Source organism: Coloeus monedula (genome assembly GCF_965178545.1).
Source record: "Coloeus monedula genome assembly, chromosome: 6".
NCBI classification, from domain to species: domain Eukaryota; kingdom Metazoa; phylum Chordata; class Aves; order Passeriformes; family Corvidae; genus Coloeus; species Coloeus monedula.
Window position 1 is genome coordinate 54066837 of NC_138786.1, and position 19266 is coordinate 54086102.

At 40.0% G+C, this 19266-nt stretch overlaps 1 protein-coding gene across 1 annotated transcript in view; it reads left to right on the forward strand.

The window, feature by feature from the left end:
• Nucleotides 1–18564, forward strand: part of DYNC1H1 (dynein cytoplasmic 1 heavy chain 1) — a 45865-nt gene extending 27301 nt beyond the window's left edge. Inside the window, exons 43-78 of the mRNA XM_082283565.1 lie at nucleotides 124–253; nucleotides 1017–1150; nucleotides 1407–1521; nucleotides 1643–1804; nucleotides 1881–2095; nucleotides 2182–2386; nucleotides 2526–2699; nucleotides 2800–2919; nucleotides 3046–3166; nucleotides 3750–3945; nucleotides 4598–4715; nucleotides 5672–5887; nucleotides 6435–6647; nucleotides 6834–6961; nucleotides 7376–7529; nucleotides 8250–8396; nucleotides 8479–8629; nucleotides 8811–9064; nucleotides 9215–9349; nucleotides 9444–9538; nucleotides 9632–9806; nucleotides 10638–10713; nucleotides 11804–11964; nucleotides 12217–12328; nucleotides 12410–12470; nucleotides 12850–12973; nucleotides 13289–13402; nucleotides 13675–13845; nucleotides 13992–14209; nucleotides 14407–14510; nucleotides 14915–15126; nucleotides 15613–15766; nucleotides 16595–16737; nucleotides 17122–17290; nucleotides 17640–17767; nucleotides 18186–18564. Of these exons, the coding sequence (XP_082139691.1) occupies nucleotides 124–253; nucleotides 1017–1150; nucleotides 1407–1521; nucleotides 1643–1804; nucleotides 1881–2095; nucleotides 2182–2386; nucleotides 2526–2699; nucleotides 2800–2919; nucleotides 3046–3166; nucleotides 3750–3945; nucleotides 4598–4715; nucleotides 5672–5887; nucleotides 6435–6647; nucleotides 6834–6961; nucleotides 7376–7529; nucleotides 8250–8396; nucleotides 8479–8629; nucleotides 8811–9064; nucleotides 9215–9349; nucleotides 9444–9538; nucleotides 9632–9806; nucleotides 10638–10713; nucleotides 11804–11964; nucleotides 12217–12328; nucleotides 12410–12470; nucleotides 12850–12973; nucleotides 13289–13402; nucleotides 13675–13845; nucleotides 13992–14209; nucleotides 14407–14510; nucleotides 14915–15126; nucleotides 15613–15766; nucleotides 16595–16737; nucleotides 17122–17290; nucleotides 17640–17767; nucleotides 18186–18314 (5434 nt within the window). The 3' untranslated portion in view covers nucleotides 18315–18564. The remainder of the gene's footprint in view (nucleotides 1–123; nucleotides 254–1016; nucleotides 1151–1406; nucleotides 1522–1642; nucleotides 1805–1880; nucleotides 2096–2181; nucleotides 2387–2525; nucleotides 2700–2799; nucleotides 2920–3045; nucleotides 3167–3749; nucleotides 3946–4597; nucleotides 4716–5671; nucleotides 5888–6434; nucleotides 6648–6833; nucleotides 6962–7375; nucleotides 7530–8249; nucleotides 8397–8478; nucleotides 8630–8810; nucleotides 9065–9214; nucleotides 9350–9443; nucleotides 9539–9631; nucleotides 9807–10637; nucleotides 10714–11803; nucleotides 11965–12216; nucleotides 12329–12409; nucleotides 12471–12849; nucleotides 12974–13288; nucleotides 13403–13674; nucleotides 13846–13991; nucleotides 14210–14406; nucleotides 14511–14914; nucleotides 15127–15612; nucleotides 15767–16594; nucleotides 16738–17121; nucleotides 17291–17639; nucleotides 17768–18185) is intronic.
• Nucleotides 18565–19266: the final 702 nt, after the last annotated feature.

Genomic DNA, 19266 nt, shown 5'->3' on the forward strand with positions numbered 1-19266 from the left:
GACTCTCTTGGGAGTTGTATCTGTACAAAGCAGAAATATACTTCAGTCACAGTGCTTCCACGTGGTGTGATTATATCTTCCCATTACAGAGGACTGTACTCACTGGCTTACTTCTTTATCCAGACTTGTGGAAGATGAGGAGAGACGCTGGACTGATGAGAACATTGACATGGTTGCTCTGAAACATTTCCCCAACATTGACAAAGAAAAGGCTATGAGCAGACCTATCTTATACAGCAACTGGCTGTCAAAGGCAAGTAAAAATTTTTTAAAAAAATTTTAAATAGGTTGGATGCAACTCATCATCTGAGTGATGCAGCTGTTATGACTGTATTAAAATGATAATCGGTGTCCATCATTTTGTTCAATTGATCTCCAGTGAGATCTGTGATTATCTGTGAGCTTTGCCACTAAGTTAATAGCTGTTATGTGAGGGATGCTATTGTAAGAGTTACCATGGGATGTAAAGGCAGTATTAAATAATATTTCTCAAGAATAGTGTGACACTACCAGGTGACAGTTACTCCTTATGGAATCGCTTGGATAAGGCAGTGACCCTTGAGAAATACTGGTATTACACATTTTCTGGTGACCTATTTCTTGTCATCTGAAGTGATCCATCTGGGCAGTCTGTACAAATCCCAGTGGGTTGAGCCAAAAGTCCACCTGGCTTGCTCCCCATCTCTGACCAATAGTAAGTGACTAGGAAAGGCTGTTTAAAATAAGTTGGGGAAGGGAGTAAGTCTGTAGTGCTACTTCCCAGTGTCTTTGGTAGCTGGCAGCACAGGCTTAGCCTGTGATAGGTTCAGTAGATACAGTGTTTAAACCCCATGCTGCTATCTGTGACGCTCTAGGCAGTGGACATGTTCCTGTGCAAGTTAAATGAGTATAGTATTCTTAAGCTTTTGTAGAGGATTGCTACTTCAAGTATTCTAGCAGTTCTGCTTTTGTGTACTCATAAATTTACCCCTAAGCAAATTCCTTAATCTCCTTACTGTATCGACTGGTTCTTTTAGGATTATATCCCAGTGGATCAAGAAGAACTAAGAGACTATGTGAAAGCTAGGCTTAAAGTCTTTTATGAAGAAGAACTTGATGTTCCACTTGTCCTGTTCAATGAAGTCTTGGATCATGTGTTAAGAATTGACCGGTAAGTTGAGACTTCATTGCTGCTCATGTAAGCCATATTTAGACTTATTCTAAAACAGAGTAGCCTCAGTACAAAGTGAGAATGAAGCATGGTCTCATTGTTGTCTATAGAAAATATAGTGCCAGCCTCCAGATAGCAGGATCTTATCTGGAAAGGTATTTCAGTTTTGGTACTAACTTGAAGCTTAGGTGTTCTAGGAAAAGCTTCAGTAAGTTTCTAACACTTATCAATCACAATTGGTTGTGTTCTTTTTCAGAATCTTCCGTCAGCCACAGGGCCACTTGCTGCTAATTGGAGTCAGTGGAGCAGGGAAAACAACCCTGTCAAGATTTGTTGCCTGGATGAACGGTTTGAGTGTCTACCAAATCAAGGTTGGTGTGCTAGTGTAACTTCTAAAAACCTGTAAGTCAAAACTCCCACTTATATATTGACCCCTAAAATCCCATTAAAAGCTAAGCCAAAATGTTAATGACCAGTGTTAACTCTTACCAGGTTCACAGAAAATACACAGGTGAAGATTTTGATGAAGACCTTAGGACAGTATTGAGACGTTCTGGGTGTAAAAATGAAAAAATAGCTTTTATCATGGATGAGTCAAACGTCTTGGATTCTGGATTCCTGGAGAGAATGAACACTCTCCTAGCCAACGGAGAGGTAAGAAGATTTTGAGTAACTATTTTAAGCACCTTTTTACAACCATAAACTACAACAGAAATATCTTTTGAATTAGGTTCCTGGTCTCTTTGAAGGAGATGAATATGCTACCCTGATGACTCAGTGTAAAGAAGGAGCACAAAAAGAAGGGTTAATGTTAGATTCGCATGAGGAACTCTACAAATGGTTCACCAGCCAAGTTATTCGGAATCTCCATGTAGTGTTCACTATGAATCCATCTTCTGAGGGCCTGAAGGACAGGGCAGCTACTTCTCCTGCACTCTTCAACAGGTAATTGCTGCATATTCTAACATGTTTTACAAGTATCATTAAAACACTGCTTCTGGGGAAGTCTTCACAAATGCTTTTTATTTCAGATGCGTCTTGAACTGGTTTGGAGACTGGTCAACTGAGGCACTATACCAAGTTGGCAAAGAGTTCACAAGCAAAATGGATCTTGAGAAACCAAATTACATTGTGCCTGATTACATGCCAGTTGTGTATGATAAGCTGCCACAGCCACCATCACACAGGGAGGCTATTGTTAATAGCTGTGTGTTTGTGCACCAGACTCTTCACCAGGTATGTTATTATTACGCTGCTTAACTTACACTTACCTCTAGGCCATGGCATCATTCACCAGTTTCCTAAAAAGTATGATCCTTGGCATCCAAATAAATTTTAGAACAGTGCATGTTCTACAACTTTTTGTTCTCTAAAGGCTAATGCTCGGCTGGCAAAACGAGGAGGCAGAACAATGGCAATCACACCACGTCACTATTTGGACTTCATCAACCATTATGCCAACTTGTTCAATGAGAAACGAAGTGAACTGGAGGAACAGCAAATGCATTTGAACGTTGGTCTTAGAAAAATCAAGGAAACAGTTGATCAGGTATGTATCTTTAAAACTTTGCTCTCTGTAAGGCTGGAGTGATTAAATAGATCTCAGTGCTTAATATGAATTCTCTCTTCCATCTTAAAATTGATCTCAGGTGGAAGAATTGCGGCGTGACCTAAGAATAAAGAGTCAGGAGCTGGAAGTGAAAAATGCAGCAGCCAATGACAAGTTGAAAAAGATGGTGAAAGATCAGCAGGAAGCTGAGAAGAAAAAGGTAAAAATTTTTATTAAATCTCTGTGCGTAGCAACTATTTTATTTACAAAACAGAGTCTACAGAGCAAGTACTGGAAGAAATTCAGCTTCTAAAAAGCATATTTTGTCTGTGAAATTCTCTTACAGGTTATGAGCCAGGAGATTCAGGAACAGCTGCACAAGCAGCAGGAGGTCATTGCAGACAAACAGATGAGTGTGAAAGAAGATCTTGACAAGGTGGAACCTGCTGTCATTGAAGCTCAAAACGGTATGTAAACATTTGAAGAGATCACACTGTGATCTTGGATATAAAACTGGTCTATGGGAATGTGTTCTGTTGTGATCTGGCTTGGTCCTGTCTAATAAAAGTGTAGGCTCTTAGTGTGGGGCTGAACAGAGTTGAAGAAATCCCTTCTTCTAAATTCACAGTCTTTGAGCTGTGATTTTTGTGCTATTTTTTTTTCCTGTGTGTAATAGTACCAATCTGATACTTGATACTCCTGTGGCTTGTGGCTTAGTTTCTGGCAGACCAGCTGTAGAAAGATCAGTGATGCCTTGCTGTTGTACATACAGCATACAGTCAAGCTGTCCATTCATTAAACTGGGTAGACAAATCACTGGTTTTGAGTCAATTGTTTTTATGCAGCAAAGTAAGTTGCCTGTCTCCATTTGATATTCATGGAAGTCTTGTAATATAGTAGTTATTCAGGAGTATCTGCTTCTGTAATAGCCTCATATTCCTTTCTAGAATCTTGAAGCATTTTTACAAATCCAGGGTGTACTCTACTGGGCTTTGCTAACTGTTTGCTTTCTTCCCAATCAACACTCTTCATCTTTCTGGCCCTGGTTAGCTGTGAAGTCAATAAAGAAGCAGCACCTGGTAGAGGTCCGTTCCATGGCTAATCCACCTGCAGCAGTTAAGTTGGCGCTGGAGTCCATCTGCCTGCTGTTAGGTGAAAGTACCACTGACTGGAAACAAATACGTTCCATTATCATGAGAGAGAACTTCATTCCAACCATTGTTAATTTCTCTGCTGAGGAAATCAGGTAAAGTGTGAGATACTTATGTGAACAAACTATTTATAAAGAATGGAGGGTCTTAACTGGACTGTCCTCTGTGTAATTGCTTTGGTAGCACGTGACTTCCTTTGACACCAGCTTAGTGTACATGATGAACATGCAGGTGGTACAGGAAATGGACTGCTGAAGCCCAAGCGTATCATGCAAACTGGAGCAAAGCTGCTGCTTGTTGTGTGACTTCAAGGCATGGTTGCAAAGCAGTGTGTTGGTGTCCAAAGCCACAATGTCAGTTGAAAGTGGCCTTGCAGCAATAACAGACCAGGCTGCTGAGGGCTTTATTCAGCTTAGGAGGTCAGCCTCTTAGCTGACTCTGAATGTGAGCTGAAGGTCAGACTAGAGACATCTGAATTCCCTTCCAAGTCCAAATTTTTCAGAGCAGAGTTGAGCAGTTTGTGAGTGACTAATCTTAAAATATTGATAAAATTTTTTTATCACCTGTAAGTTGTGATTTCTGAAACAACGTATGGAGCTACTTAAAACATCCCAGCTACTACTCAGCAAAACTGCCAGAGAATGTTCACTGTCCCCTGTGGAAGGCAGGCTAGATAAAGGGATACTGAGCAGCTCTGTGCTGACATACAGTGTACTCATGCTATCTGTAAAAATTTTTCCCTTGCAGTGATGCCATCCGGGAGAAGATGAAGAAAAACTACCTGTCAAACCCAAGTTACAACTATGAAATCGTAAACAGAGCATCACTGGCCTGCGGACCTATGGTGAAATGGGCAATTGCACAGGTAAAGTCAGCTTGAGGAAGCAAAGGCAAGGTGAAAAGAGTGAGCCAGAAGGCATATAGCAGTGTCTAAAGGCTCTGAATTTGCCTTTATTCAGCTAAGAACTGCAAGCTATTTTGCTTCAGAGAAATGGGTAGATGGTTCAGATGAATGCTTATGCGATATATAGTGCTGTGCCAGAGAATTATTAGCCAGTTGTGGTACAGCCTCTGCACTGGAAAACTTTGGGTTTACAGTGAACATTAGTGGATACTTTCTGTATGTAATGTCGTTCTTCAGGACAATACAGTTCTTCACTGGAAAATGCAATGCAGTCCTCTTAATGAGACTGCATTTGTCTTGCCTCAGAGTAGAACACACTCAAGGCAGTTGTGCCAAGGTCTTTTAGGCAGACTTTTAAATACTTGACTAGTTTCCTAAAGGAATAGGCTTTGGGGCATCTTGCCCCCAGACTGAGATACCCAAAAAGGGTTTTACTTGCTGTTGGTGTTCAATACAGCAGAATGTTTGGTTTGTTAAAACGGTGCCTGCTTGGAATGGCATGATCTGGAGAGACTGTACTTAATTTGAATCTGCCAACAGGTCCTGTCCTAATTGTTCTGTGGCTTAGCTTTACTTATTTCATTGCTAAGAAAGGCAGATTAGCACAGTATTGGCATGGACACCATATTGAATATTTATGTGAAATGATGCTGTGCACTTTTTAATGTGGTCTGAACCTGTGTAAATCTACAGAGCAGCACAAGAATCTTGCAAAAATGCAATTATGTTTCTGTGCTTAGTTTAAATTAGTGTCCTAGGGATTGGTAAACAAAGTTTCTCTAAAGTAGTTATTAATTCTTACAGAGATCAGAAGTACATAAATTTGAAAAAATGCAGTTGATAGTATATACCTGAATGCTGTGGTTCTTGTTAACAGTCATTTTTGAAAGTATAAAGGTTCTATTTACCATTTGCAGCTGAACTATGCTGATATGTTGAAAAGAGTGGAACCTCTACGCAATGAACTGCAGAAGCTGGAAGATGATGCCAAAGACAACCAACAGAAAGCAAATGAAGTGGAGCAGATGATTCGTGATCTTGAGGCCAGTATTGCCCGTTACAAAGAAGAATATGCAGTACTGATTTCGGAGGCTCAAGCTATTAAGGCAGACTTGGCTGCTGTAGAAGCAAAAGTAAGACTTTATATACCAGTAATTTTCCATTCTATAATCTTTGACAGTCCAAAATTGAATTGTTCTTCAAGCTTGAGAGTGGCGCCTTGGTTGCTTCCCTTCTGCAGTGCATTTAAACTGTTTCATCTCTGGGTGTCATGAGGCTTCTCAAGAAACCTGTCTGGAGTTAGAGAAATATCAACTCATGTTGCCACTAGATTAACAAGACAGTTCTCATAAGGTTTAAAATATGTAGAAAGCCTTTGGAAACAGGCATGGATGTAGTGTGATTGTAATGTCTTAACTGGACTTAAAGGAGGGGAGGGTGGATTTTTCTGTGTGCTTGATCTCATACCTTAGTATGTTGCTACTGTACTAGTACTTAGCACTTTTAAGTTCCTCAAGGTAACAGTTAAAATCAACATAATAAATAAGCACTGAAGTGGAGAACCCCAAATTTAATCTCATGCTGAGCTTTTAAATTTAAATTGGGCCTTGAGTTTTGAGAGACTTGTAATATGACAACAATTCATCATCTAAAGAATCTTACTTCGCCACTTATTTCTAGGTAAACCGTAGCACAGCTCTTCTGAAGAGTCTTTCTGCTGAACGTGAAAGATGGGAGAAGACAAGTGAGACTTTCAAAAACCAGATGTCCACTATTGCAGGAGACTGTTTACTTTCGGGAGCTTTTATTGCTTATGCTGGCTACTTTGATCAGCAGATGCGTCAGAATCTGTTCACTACATGGTCTCACCATTTGCAGCAAGCAAATATCCAGGTAAAGATCCAGTCATGATAAGTTAACCATAAACTGATTTACTGCAGGAGTTAAACTTTAGGATTGCTAGGTAAAGAATGGAGCAGTTGGAAAAGAGCACTTTGTAGAGCTGCATTTACTTCAAAAGTCTTCACCAGCTGGTTGGAGAATGTCACGTTAAATATTAACTGTGTTTGCTTCCTGCAGTTCCGCACAGACATCGCAAGGACCGAGTACCTTTCCAACGCCGATGAGCGGCTGCGCTGGCAAGCAAGTTCTCTGCCTGCAGATGACCTGTGCACTGAGAATGCCATCATGCTCAAGCGCTTTAACAGGTACTTCATTCTAAGATACGGACTTCTGAAGCAACATTCTCACAGGAGGCAGGGTTTGCACCTACTGAATCACAGTAGCTCCTTCAAAGCACTGTTTCACTGGTGTGTGAAACTAATGTTTGTAAAAGCTTCTCAACCATGCGTAAAACGTAAAAGCTCTCATTCACCTTTGCTTGCCTTTTTTGTTATGCTTAGCTGTTAAAATAAGTTGCCTTGAACTGAAGCTGTTTTGTTGCCCAAATACAAACTTACCTTTCAAAACTCTGAAGTGAGTCACTGAATCTGCCTCAACTTAGTGAAGGAATAAACAAGGTTTTAGAGTTGAGACTAATAATGCAATGAAAATTCATAAAACTGCTTCAACATTCTGCAGTCAAAACCTAAATAATGAAAGTGGTTTATTTTTAATTTAAGGTATCCCTTGATCATTGATCCCTCTGGGCAAGCTACAGAGTTTATCATGAATGAATATAAAGACCGTAAGATAACTCGTACAAGTTTCTTGGATGATGCTTTCAGGAAGAACTTGGAAAGTGCCTTGAGATTTGGTAACCCACTTCTGGTTCAGGTTAGTGGTACGATGATGTAGAAACTATTTAAATTCTTGAATTCTGTCCCGTGTACTAGAAAAGTTTGCAATTGTTCTCTTAGTAACATGCCAACAACTTTATTTTCAACTTACAATTTAACAAGTAAATTAGTGATACATGTGGTGTTAGTCCTGAGAAGAATTAGTGAGCTACAGAATCAAAAGAACTTATTTCCTTTTCCACCATTTTGAGATCAAATTCTTTTATTTAGAAATGATCTTTCTTTACTTCCACACTATAAAATGACTTGCAACCTGTCTAACTGTTCCTTTGTTTTCATGTGCTTTCTCTAGTCATATGATATGGCTAGTTATCTAGAATTAAATCTACTCTGAGTATCAGGGAGAAATTTCAGTAATATAAAGAAATAGGCAACTATAGGAATAGTTGACTTTCACTTGAAATGGGTGGGGTTTTTGCTTCTCAGTATGGAAATGGAAAAGATCAGTAACTGTTAACTTGTGCTGTTTAGAATAGGGCTTACATGCAGTAGAGCTAACAAAATTACCACCACTAATAATACTCCTGCCCCTGTGTAGCTCAATTACACATCTAAAGTGCAAATACATTCTGAATGTGATCCCCATTCCAAACCAACTGCCAATTGTTTACTTACCAGAATTTTAATCCCCAGTTGGATTGGGAGTTTTAGACTGAGACATTTGCAAACAACAGTTTTAACACATATGTCTTTCTAGGATGTGGAGAGCTACGATCCAGTTCTGAATCCTGTTCTGAATCGTGAAGTCCGAAGAACTGGAGGCAGAGTTCTGATTACTCTGGGAGACCAAGATATTGATTTGTCACCATCCTTCGTTATCTTCCTTTCTACCAGAGATCCAACAGTAAGTAAAACAAAAGCTGTCCTGTTTGTAGAAATGGCACGTGAAGAGAGCTGAGAAAGTTTTTCCATGTTCCCTGTGACAGGTTGAATTCCCACCAGACCTCTGCTCTCGTGTTACCTTTGTGAACTTCACAGTAACTCGCAGCAGCTTACAGAGCCAGTGTCTGAATGAAGTCCTGAAAGCTGAAAGACCAGATGTTGATGAAAAACGCTCTGACCTCCTCAAGCTCCAGGGTATGTTTACCAAAATTAACTTCCTTCTGTTCTAAAAGATTACAGTGGGTTTACTCTAGTGATACACAGTGAAATATCTTCATACGCTGTTGTTTGTCCAATGGCAAAGTACACACAATATGCATAATTCTTAAAAACTAACATATCTGTGCAATGTGACCTATCTTTTCTTCTAATTAAGGTGAATTTCAGCTGCGCTTACGTCAGTTGGAAAAATCCCTACTACAAGCACTTAATGAAGTGAAGGGACGTATCCTGGATGATGACACCATCATTACTACTCTTGAGAACCTGAAGAAGGAAGCAGCAGAGGTCACCAGAAAAGTAGAGGAGACTGATATTGTCATGCAAGAAGTGGAGACTGTTTCTCAGCAGTACTTGCCTCTTTCTACAGCTTGCAGCAGTATCTACTTTACTATGGAGTCACTGAAACAGGTAGGTTCAGTTCTTCCAATCAGGAGCTTGGTGTATTTACTGGTTAAAGCTAAATAGGCACTGCCCAGTATTGCAGTTTGGTAGGCATACTCTGCTGGTTATCAAACATCAGGATTGTAGAGAGAAAAAATAAACTCTCTTCTCTTTCAGATACATTTCCTGTACCAATACTCCCTCCAGTTTTTCTTGGACATCTATCACAATGTCTTGTATGAGAACCCAAATCTGAAGGGAATTACAGACCATACTCACCGTCTCTCAATTATCACAAAGGATCTCTTTCAGGTTCAGTTTTTTAACTAATGAATGTAATTCTTTAATCATTTTTGAAGGGTCAGAGTTCAAAGCTTCTTACACTACTACTCTGTTTTGTTCCTAGGTGGCCTTCAATCGAGTGGCACGTGGCATGCTGCACCAGGATCACATAACGTTTGCCATGTTGTTGGCCCGAATCAAACTGAAAGGCACTATTGGGTAAATGTTTTGTTTTCTTGCTTCATTTCAATTGAAAAAGGGAGGGATATCTTAAAGGCATCTAGCTAAAGTCTTCTTTTCCCTTAACATTAGGGAACCTACATATGATGCAGAATTCCAGCACTTCTTGAGAGGGAAGGAGATTGTACTAAACACTGCATCTCTCCCCAAAATCAATGGTTTGACTGTAGAGCAGACAGAGGCAATGATGAGGTTGAGCTGCCTTCCTGCATTTAAGGACCTTGTTTCAAAAGTTCAAGCTGATGAGGTAAGTGTTGGCTAGGGTCTGTCTCTCCACTGAGCTATCTTGTTAAGCTTTCCAGGTGTGTCTGCTTGAAGAGCTTCATACTTACATATAAGCTCTCCTGCTGTGGGAACAGATGCCCTGAAGATGAACTAGCTGTAGTTGTGGAAATGAATGTTCTTACTTGCTTCGTAACCCAGCTGTGAAACTTGTAAATACCAGCATTGTTCATCACTCATAAACCGTTTCACCATTCATCTGGCTTTGTGGTTGACCAGCTCTGGTTCCCATGGTAGCAGAAAGTGTGACACTGCAAGTCATTTACTGTATCACCAATGTGTGATAATTATGCAGTAGAAGGAAGCAGCCCCAGCCATACATAACTTCATTATGGTGGGGTCTTGGACATGTCTATGTGGCATAAACTTGGAATGTACTCATCTGCTGAACACTGCACCTTCTTACGACTGAAGTGTTCAGAGAGTAATACATCTTTGTCTTGACTGTGAAACTGTATGTCCCAAATTATGTCCATGTCTTAAATAGTACCTGTTTGGTTTGCCCTGCCTAGTTTTTATATTAGAAGTTGAATTCTCTTTACTACATCTAATTTTTCTCAAACTGTTCAGTGTGGGGTAAAATAACATACAGCTTGGGCTGGGACTTGGTAGAGATCTGTAGAATCAGGGGTGCTGGAGGCAATCAGTGAAATCAGGCATATCAGTGACATGATTTGGCACATCTAAAGAAAGCATAATAGACAAAGTGTAATTTGAGTTTTACATATCCTTGCAGCAGGTTTCTGTTGTTATGAAACTCCAGTTCAGGTTTTTTGCTTTTTTTTTTTCAATACAGCAATTCTGTATCTGGCTGGATAGCAGCTCCCCAGAGCAGACTGTACCATACCTTTGGACTGAAGAAAAGCCTGCAAGTAAGTGAAGTTGCACTGTTGTCCATACCAGTCCTACTATAGTGATCTAAGCAGTTACTGTGATTTTAAAAGTAATTCTAAAGTAGAATTTAATTTTGGACCTTAATGGTTAGGAAAATCATAAAGTTGGGACTGTGTAGGAACCTCAAATCTAGTGGGTTTGATTCTGGGTTGTTTTGGTGGGTTTTGGAAGGTTTCTTTGTTTGGCTTCATTGGGTTTTTTAAACCAAACTGTTCCAAGCAGTAGTTACTACACTTGGTTGCTGCACCTTAACCTGTGTTCTGGTCTTCTACCGAGGATGAAACGTAATTCTACAATCTCATTAGATTGCATAATAGTTTGGATTAACCTTAGTCACTGCCAATCTGGAGGTAGCTCAGTACTCTGAAAAGCTCCAAGACACAAATTTTCTGAGAACAGGGCAGTAGAGTGTTTCAAGGTGCAGTTGTATCTAAGCATGAAGTCTTAAACGTCTTGCTACATTAGTTGTCAGTACTGATTTGTTAAGAGCGGGAACTTGAGGGTAACTGTTGCCCTTCAGTTCCTCCTTTGTCTGAAAGATAGCTTTAGGAAGTGTTTGCTGCCTTTGATCATTCTGGGTTCATTCCTGTTGCTTGCTAAATTAAGGATTCTAAGCTCGTATTTACTAGCTGCTTATTAAAGTGATGCCTTGAGAGGCATCAAAAGCTGCTTGACCATTAACTGAAGCAGCTCTAGGTTATCTACCCTATCCATGCTAGACAAGTGTATAGTAATTCTAAGTTTAGCAGAAGAGCAGATTATTTTGTGAGTGAGATGATGTGAAGAGATCTGTTGTCCCTGGAAATTAAAATCACTCATGGCAATAATTCCAGCCTGTAGATTTTTTAAACCAGCTGAAGCCGGTTAAGTTTTTTTAAGCTGTCAAATTGAAAACAGAATATAAGCATTTCATTAAAAAGTTGCATCTGATCTTTCAAATGATAATTAGCTTTCTATATACATAGTCTTCAGAACAAGATGGGGAGAAACTGAATGGAGAATTGAAGACAGGAGTGTGTTGAGGATGGTTTTCTTGCCTGTCCAACTAATCCTGTCTCCTCTTTCCAGCTCCCATTGGACAGGCCATTCATCGCTTGCTTCTGATCCAGGCCTTCCGTCCAGATCGTTTGTTGGCCATGGCACATACCTTTGTTTCAACAAATCTTGGAGAGTCTTTCATGTCTATTATGGAGCAGCCTTTAGATCTGACACACATTGTGGATACAGAGGTAAACTACTTGTTTTTGAGATGCTTAGTGCCACCTTGCATGAATTCCACAGTGAGTTAAGCTATCCAGTGAATATTTCTTCCACTTACCCTTCTCTGGTATGAGGAGTGGATTGTTCTTCTATTTGTTAATGCAAAACTAAGAGTAACATCATGGGTTTAGTTGTACAGAGGAAAGAAACACTGAACTTTACTGCATTCTCATATTTATCTAGTGATTGATTCATATCCTTTTCAACTTCTTGGGGCACAGGTGAAACCGAATACCCCTGTGCTGATGTGTTCGGTGCCTGGTTATGATGCTAGTGGTCATGTTGAAGACCTTGCAGCTGAGCAGAATACACAGATTACTTCTATTGCTATTGGTAAGAGCATACCTTATTTCAACATCTAAGCGTAATGAAATTGTTAGCAGTAAGAAATTTAACAACCCTTTTGTCTTTTAGGTTCTGCTGAAGGTTTTAACCAAGCAGATAAAGCAATAAACACAGCAGTGAAATCTGGAAGGTAAGTTCTGTTTCATTTTCAGCTAGGATACTGCCTAGTAGAAAGGTAAAAGGGGGAAGGTACCTATTGGCTAGAGAGATAAAACTGTGAGTAAAACAAAAAGTAGGCCTGTCTTTAGAATTTAAGTTTGTAATAGCAAGCACATCTGTTTACATCTTATATTTAAATGTTATGAGGAGAAGTAGGTTGTACCTGCAGAACAAGAAAATTAACCCATTTACGGTACACAGGAACTCTGGTTCTATGTAGATGGTAGGTTTAAAAGAGGGAGGAAAATCTGTAGCATTGATATCATGTTCTGTTATTCTTTGTGATGATCACAGGCAGGATCCATAAGCTGTTCACTAAAAAGCACTTTCTCTGTTTCAAAAATTCACAGATGGGTAATGCTGAAGAACGTTCACCTGGCTCCTGGCTGGCTCATGCAACTAGAAAAGAAACTACATTCCCTGCAACCCCATGCTTGTTTCAGACTCTTCCTTACCATGGAGATTAATCCAAAGGTAATACTGATTTAAAATTTGATTTTCTCAGGCAGAGTAACTGGCTTGCAGAGCTAAGAGTGCTCCCCAGGGAAGGTTTTCTCATGACTGCCTTTCTGCAGTAAAGAAGAAGGAAAATACACACCAGGGGAGTTACTAGGCTTGCTTTCTGATAACTGAATTGTAGCTGAAAACTTCATATTGTTCCTTTAACCTCCAAAAGAAAGGCAGGACTTCATGTGCTTACCATGAGGTTTTTGAAGGTAACAGACTGTGCTGGAATTTAATTTAGCGAAGGCTAAAGCAGCTGGATTTGAGCTTACTGATCTTCTCTAGGTGCCAGTGAATTTGTTACGTGCCGGCCGAATCTTCGTGTTTGAACCTCCTCCTGGTGTAAAGGCAAACATGCTGAGAACCTTCAGTAGCATTCCAGTTTCTAGGATGTGCAAGGTGAGACTGTGGTTTGTGTCGATGAAACTGAATGCAAGAACACATTACTTGAAATCTTACTTAGATGTTAAAATCTCAGCTTCTAAGATGTGCTTCAAATGTTTTTCTCTCCTCCCCCAAGTAGTAGTTGCTTGTTCTGTTGGTAGAATGTATTCAGTTTCAGTAGCAATCTAACATTAAGTCTGATACTTTGTAGTCTCTTAGCTGGCTTTATCAGTTCACTTGAAGTAACAGTTACGTGGTTTTGTGTTGGTTTTTTCCTCCCACTCTAGTCTCCAAATGAGCGTGCTCGTTTATATTTCCTCCTTGCCTGGTTCCATGCCATTATCCAAGAGCGCCTGCGCTATGCTCCATTGGGTTGGTCCAAGAAGTACGAGTTCGGAGAATCTGACCTGAGATCTGCCTGTGACACAGTGGATACCTGGTTGGATGATACAGCAAAGGCAAGTAGTGTTGTGTGCTTAGGTACAGATGACAGATTATTTTGGATCTTCAGTGAAACAGTCTGTTCTGGAAACATCAAGGAAGCTAAATAAGTAGGAACAAAAACCCTGTTGGTAATTTAACAATTGTTTCCTGCTAATTATAGGGTCGCCAAAACATTTCCCCTGATAAGATCCCCTGGTCTGCACTGAAGACACTGATGGCCCAGTCTATCTATGGAGGTCGTATCGATAATGAATTTGATCAACGTTTGTTAAACACTTTCTTGGAACGTCTGTTCACTACCTTAAGTTTTGACAGTGAATTCAAACTGGCTTGCAAAGTTGATGGACACAAAGATATTCAGATGCCAGATGGAATCAGGTATCATTTTTTCCTTATCCTGATTTCTGTGTACAGCTTTGGTTTTTTTAATTAAAAAACTGCACACAAAGAAAAACAAAAAACCAAGCACATAACCTGTATTTCTGTGCTGTGTAAACATCTGTCTCAGGCAAAGCATTACCTTGGCATTCTGACAGAGGAAACCTTTTAATGAGTATTACAACTGTGCCTTGCAGGCGTGAAGAGTTTGTCCAGTGGGTTGAGATGCTTCCAGATACACAAACACCATCATGGCTGGGCCTGCCCAATAATGCAGAGAAAGTTCTTCTCACCACACAGGGTAAATCCAGAACTTTAACAATGTCTTCCATAGATTACCAGGCCACGATTTTAACTAAAAAGCAGAAGAGAAATATAAATTTTGCTGAAGAGTCAATAGCTTTCTCCTTCTTTCTCTCAACATAATTGGTTTAACTTCCACAAGGGAAGACACTTGAGTAGTCCAAAAATTGACCAGGAGCCTGTGAATCAAAAAAGCCAGTCACATTTAGTCTTCCAGATGGCAAACTCCTATCTTGATTGTGGAAAGCTTTATTGTAAGCTTCTGGAGCCACCTACAGCTGGGCAGTTCTGAATCTTAGGTCTAGACTAGGAATAATGGAAAGTCCTGGTTCTTGCATGTAGTGGGATGTTTTAATCTTGATGCCACTGCTTCTCTGACTAACAGCAAATCTTCTGTTTTAGGCATAGATATGATCAGTAAAATGCTGAAAATGCAGATGCTGGAGGATGAAGATGATCTGGCTTATGCAGAAACTGAGAAGAAGACAAGAACCGATTCTACATCGGATGGGCGCCCAGCCTGGATGAGAACACTGCATACCACAGCCTCTAACTGGCTTCACCTTATCCCACAAACCCTAAACCATCTGAAGCGGACTGTGGAAAACATTAAAGTAAGAGCTACATTTTATTTAACGTGGTCATAGGCAAAGCACAAGTTTGGGTGCATTGTGATTTGCAGGTACTGATTACACTGCTGAGGGGTCGATGGAACCTGTGTTGATGCTGATTCTGGGTTGCATAGCCATGTAATGACCTGCCGGGTTTCTTGAAATGCTCCTAAAACCTGGTTTATGTCTTTTGGGTATTATTTGAAGAAATGCAATGGCAAACAGTCTAGCCAGGGAGCTGCAGCAGGCAGCCTGCATTAATTGTTCAGCTGTGACTTCTACTTCCTTGCTTCTCCAAGGGAGAGGAGATTGTTGGTTGTAAAACAGTTTCTGCAATCACTTCCTGCACCACAGCCTGCATCTTCATGTTCAATGCTTGTAGTCACAGTGTCACTGCTCAGTCCATCCAGAATTAAGGGGTTGCTTTTCATAGCAGTTTTCCAGCAAGAACCTTGATCTGCAACTTACTTTCAATGTTTTAACCATCAGGATCCTTTGTTCCGGTTCTTTGAGAGAGAGGTGAAAATGGGAGCTAAGCTGCTCCAGGATGTTCGTCAGGACCTGGCAGACGTGGTTCAAGTGTGTGAAGGGAAAAAGAAACAAACCAACTATTTGCGTACACTGATAAATGAGCTGGTGAAAGGTATGGGAATTCAAATTGGCATCTCCCAGTGCTCTCTTTGCTTCTTGCACTGTGTAAGAGGCTGTTGTGGTCAGCAGCTTAAAAAGAACCCAAAACCAGTAGAAAAATGTGGATAGGCTTTGCCATTTGACACAAGCAATACTTAAAGTTGAGCATAAAATTCCCATTGGTTTGGTTTGAGATTTCAAGTTGAGGTTGATAATAGCCTAATAATTAGGCTATAATAATAGTATAATAGTTAGGCTATAATAGTAATATTGTTAGGCTTTTTGATACAATTTTTATTAGCAGCTTAATTTTTAAGCTGAAATCTTACTAAATTCTCTCAATTTCTGACTTGTGATGGAACAAAGTTATTTATACCACCAAGTGAGTAGTATTGGTCCTATAAAATCTCCTAGAAAATATTCAAGTTCTCTGAATTTCTATTTAAAGATTGTACGTACATGTGGAATTTTCACCGACATCCTGCATGTTATAATATGTGGTGATTTGAACAAAAGCATTTTCTGAAACACAGATACTTGACCTCTTCAGTTTTTTCTAAAGAACTCAAATCTTCATGCAGAGTTGAAGATAGGTCTTGCAGTAAATAGCTGTGTGTAACTGCAGCTGCTCTTGGAGGGTGTCTGTAACTGTGGGGTGGCATTTTAAATACAGAGTAGGCCTGGAGGCCATTTGCTCTGTAATCTTTGAAAGTGCTTTCACTTACTGAGGGGTCTTTTAAAATGGAGGTTGATATTCTAGTCCAAGTCTTCAAAGTTTCAATATAGTGTGTAATTTCAACCTGTATATGAACAAAACTTAATTCTAATCACATTTTTGTAGGTATTTTGCCTCGTAGCTGGTCTCATTACACAGTGCCAGCTGGTATGACTGTTATCCAGTGGGTGTCTGACTTCAGCGAGCGCATTAAACAGCTCCAGAATATTTCCCAGGCAGCTGCATCTGGTGGAGCAAAAGAACTGAAGGTACCTTGTGCTGACTTCTTGGGGTTATTGGTGGAGCTGTGTAACTGCTTCGTGGAGTCTTCACATCAGGACTTCTAAATAGCTCCTCAGTCAATGAACTTGAGTCAGTGTTCTCTGAGATGTCTGTAAATACTGCTGAGCGTCTCCTGATCACAGCATGATGAGGCTTAGCTGGCTGACTGTGCACAGAGATCAGAGGGAGCATTAGTACTGTAGAACAACAGGAGACAAAGCCTTAGAGCAAAAAGCATCTTAACAGTTACATGGTGTTCCAGTAGCAGCAGGAGCATTTTAATGTAAATAGATTGCTGAAGTATTTATAATAGTCATTAACTAATACTGCAGCTGAAATACATTTTTCCCTGTATTTTCCCCCTTAAATAGAACATCCATGTGTGCCTTGGTGGCCTGTTTGTACCAGAGGCATATATTACTGCTACAAGACAATATGTTGCCCAAGCAAACAGTTGGTCCCTTGAAGAACTCTGTCTTGAGGTCAATGTTACAACTACCCAGAACGCAGTCCTGGATGCCTGCAGCTTTGGAGTCACAGGTAAACTTAGCTGAGGGAAGGGACCTTGCTCTGAAATGTTTTCAGAAGCTTCTGTTACTAAATGGGCGTTGTCAACTGAAAAAGATCCTGTCGTTGCAAAAGTTAATACACACTTGCTGAAAATGTTTACAGATTAGTTATTAGGGAAGTATTTGCAATGCTAATAAATCTCAAGACTGGGGCCAGTATATATTGAAGTGGTATCGCATAGTGTATCACCTACAACTTCTTCATTTTGCAGTATGAAATGCTTCTCATTTACTAGACTTTGCCCTTGAAAGATACAGGGGGAGACAGCCTTTGGATGTATGAAAGCTTGTAGAACTCTAAACTGTATTGCAATTTGCAGGCCTGAAGCTTCAGGGAGCTACATGCAGTAACAACAAGCTGTCACTTTCAAATGCTATTTCAACTGTCCTGCCCATTACACAGCTTCGCTGGATCAAGCAGACAAATGCTGATAAAAAAGCAAATGTTGTAAGTGTTGATGAAATTATTTAGATATACCTAGCAGTTTTTTTCCTAAGCCTTTATGGATACTTGTACTGGGCACCATAAATCAAATTGGTGTTCTCTAATGACTTTCAGTGTCATCTGGCATCTGATTTCAGGGCTAGCAGCAAACTGACATAGTGCTTCATGTCTTTCCTTTGTAGACAGATAAAAAAGAGAGGCATCCAAAAATGCTGTTGCGTGCTGTTTAGGTCAAAACTCAATTTTATACCTGTAGCAGCATCTGTGAATTTATTAAGTCTTGAGGTTTTTCCTCATATTTTGAGTACTGAGTTATCTGAGAGTAAATTCCCATCTCATTAGTACCATACAGTGTTACAGAAACCTGTTAACACTCTGCAGCTGTCTTACACAACTCTTCTATATTGATGTTTTTCCCCAGGTTACTTTACCAGTTTATCTGAACTTCACCCGTGCTGATCTGATTTTCACCGTTGACTTTGAAATAGCCACCAAGGAAGATCCCCGCAGCTTCTATGAGCGTGGCGTTGCAGTTCTCTGCACTGAGTAAACGAATTCATGTTCACTGGTTAGTGCTATAGTAAGTGTCAGTCTTCTATGTAGTGCTCACCTGTACTTTTGTAATCAGGGTAGGTTAGCAGATGGATTTGTGTCAAGTTGGCTGGAAAAGCAATGGTGCATTGGGAAGCTGATAGGCCAGAGATTTCTTTGAAGGAAAATTGAGTGAGATTTTTAGATGGTTATTGGTAGATGTGATATTTGATGGATTATGTTATATTAAATAAAATATATAGCAAAAATGTTGACTGTCTATTTCTATTCATATAATTCTTAGTGGTGTTTTTGGTCTGGAAAACCTATACCCATGATCTTTTCAGAGAATAAATAGAAGTTGCTCTTCGAGCTAACCTCCAGTAACAGGAACCTTGGAATGTAAGTCTGTAGGTGCAGTAAGACACAAAGCCTGGCATCTGCTGTGATAATTCAGGCCACTGCATTAATTACTTGCAATGCACTGCTTCTTACTTGAAGTGACCTGCCACAAGGCACTGAGAAGCTGGATCATCCTGAACTAAACTTCCTTGTCCTATGGACCATAGAGTTTCCTCTTTCTAAAACTGCTTTTGTGGTGAAATAGGCCTCCAGATTCATGTCTCAGTAACCTAAGAGGAGGCTATTAAATGCTTACACGAGGAGTTACAATATTATGTGACCAACTGTTACTAAATCAGGGAGGCTGAGAGTTCCTGCTAATTCCTTGAGTTGCTGTAATGGTTTGGGCATTTGCTTAGTTTTCCAATCCTGAATTAATTGGCTAAGCATTTCTACCTTTTGACCATCCTCTCAGAACAGCTGGTCTCTCTGACAGTGGCTAAAGTCAAGTGTTCAAAGACACGTATGAAGAATGCAGGAGCACAGCTTTCCAATCTCAAAATAGAAATTTTGGGAGCCCCTTCCTTCAGTGCTTGCTCCTTTGAAAGCAGTGACTTTCATCAACTCTA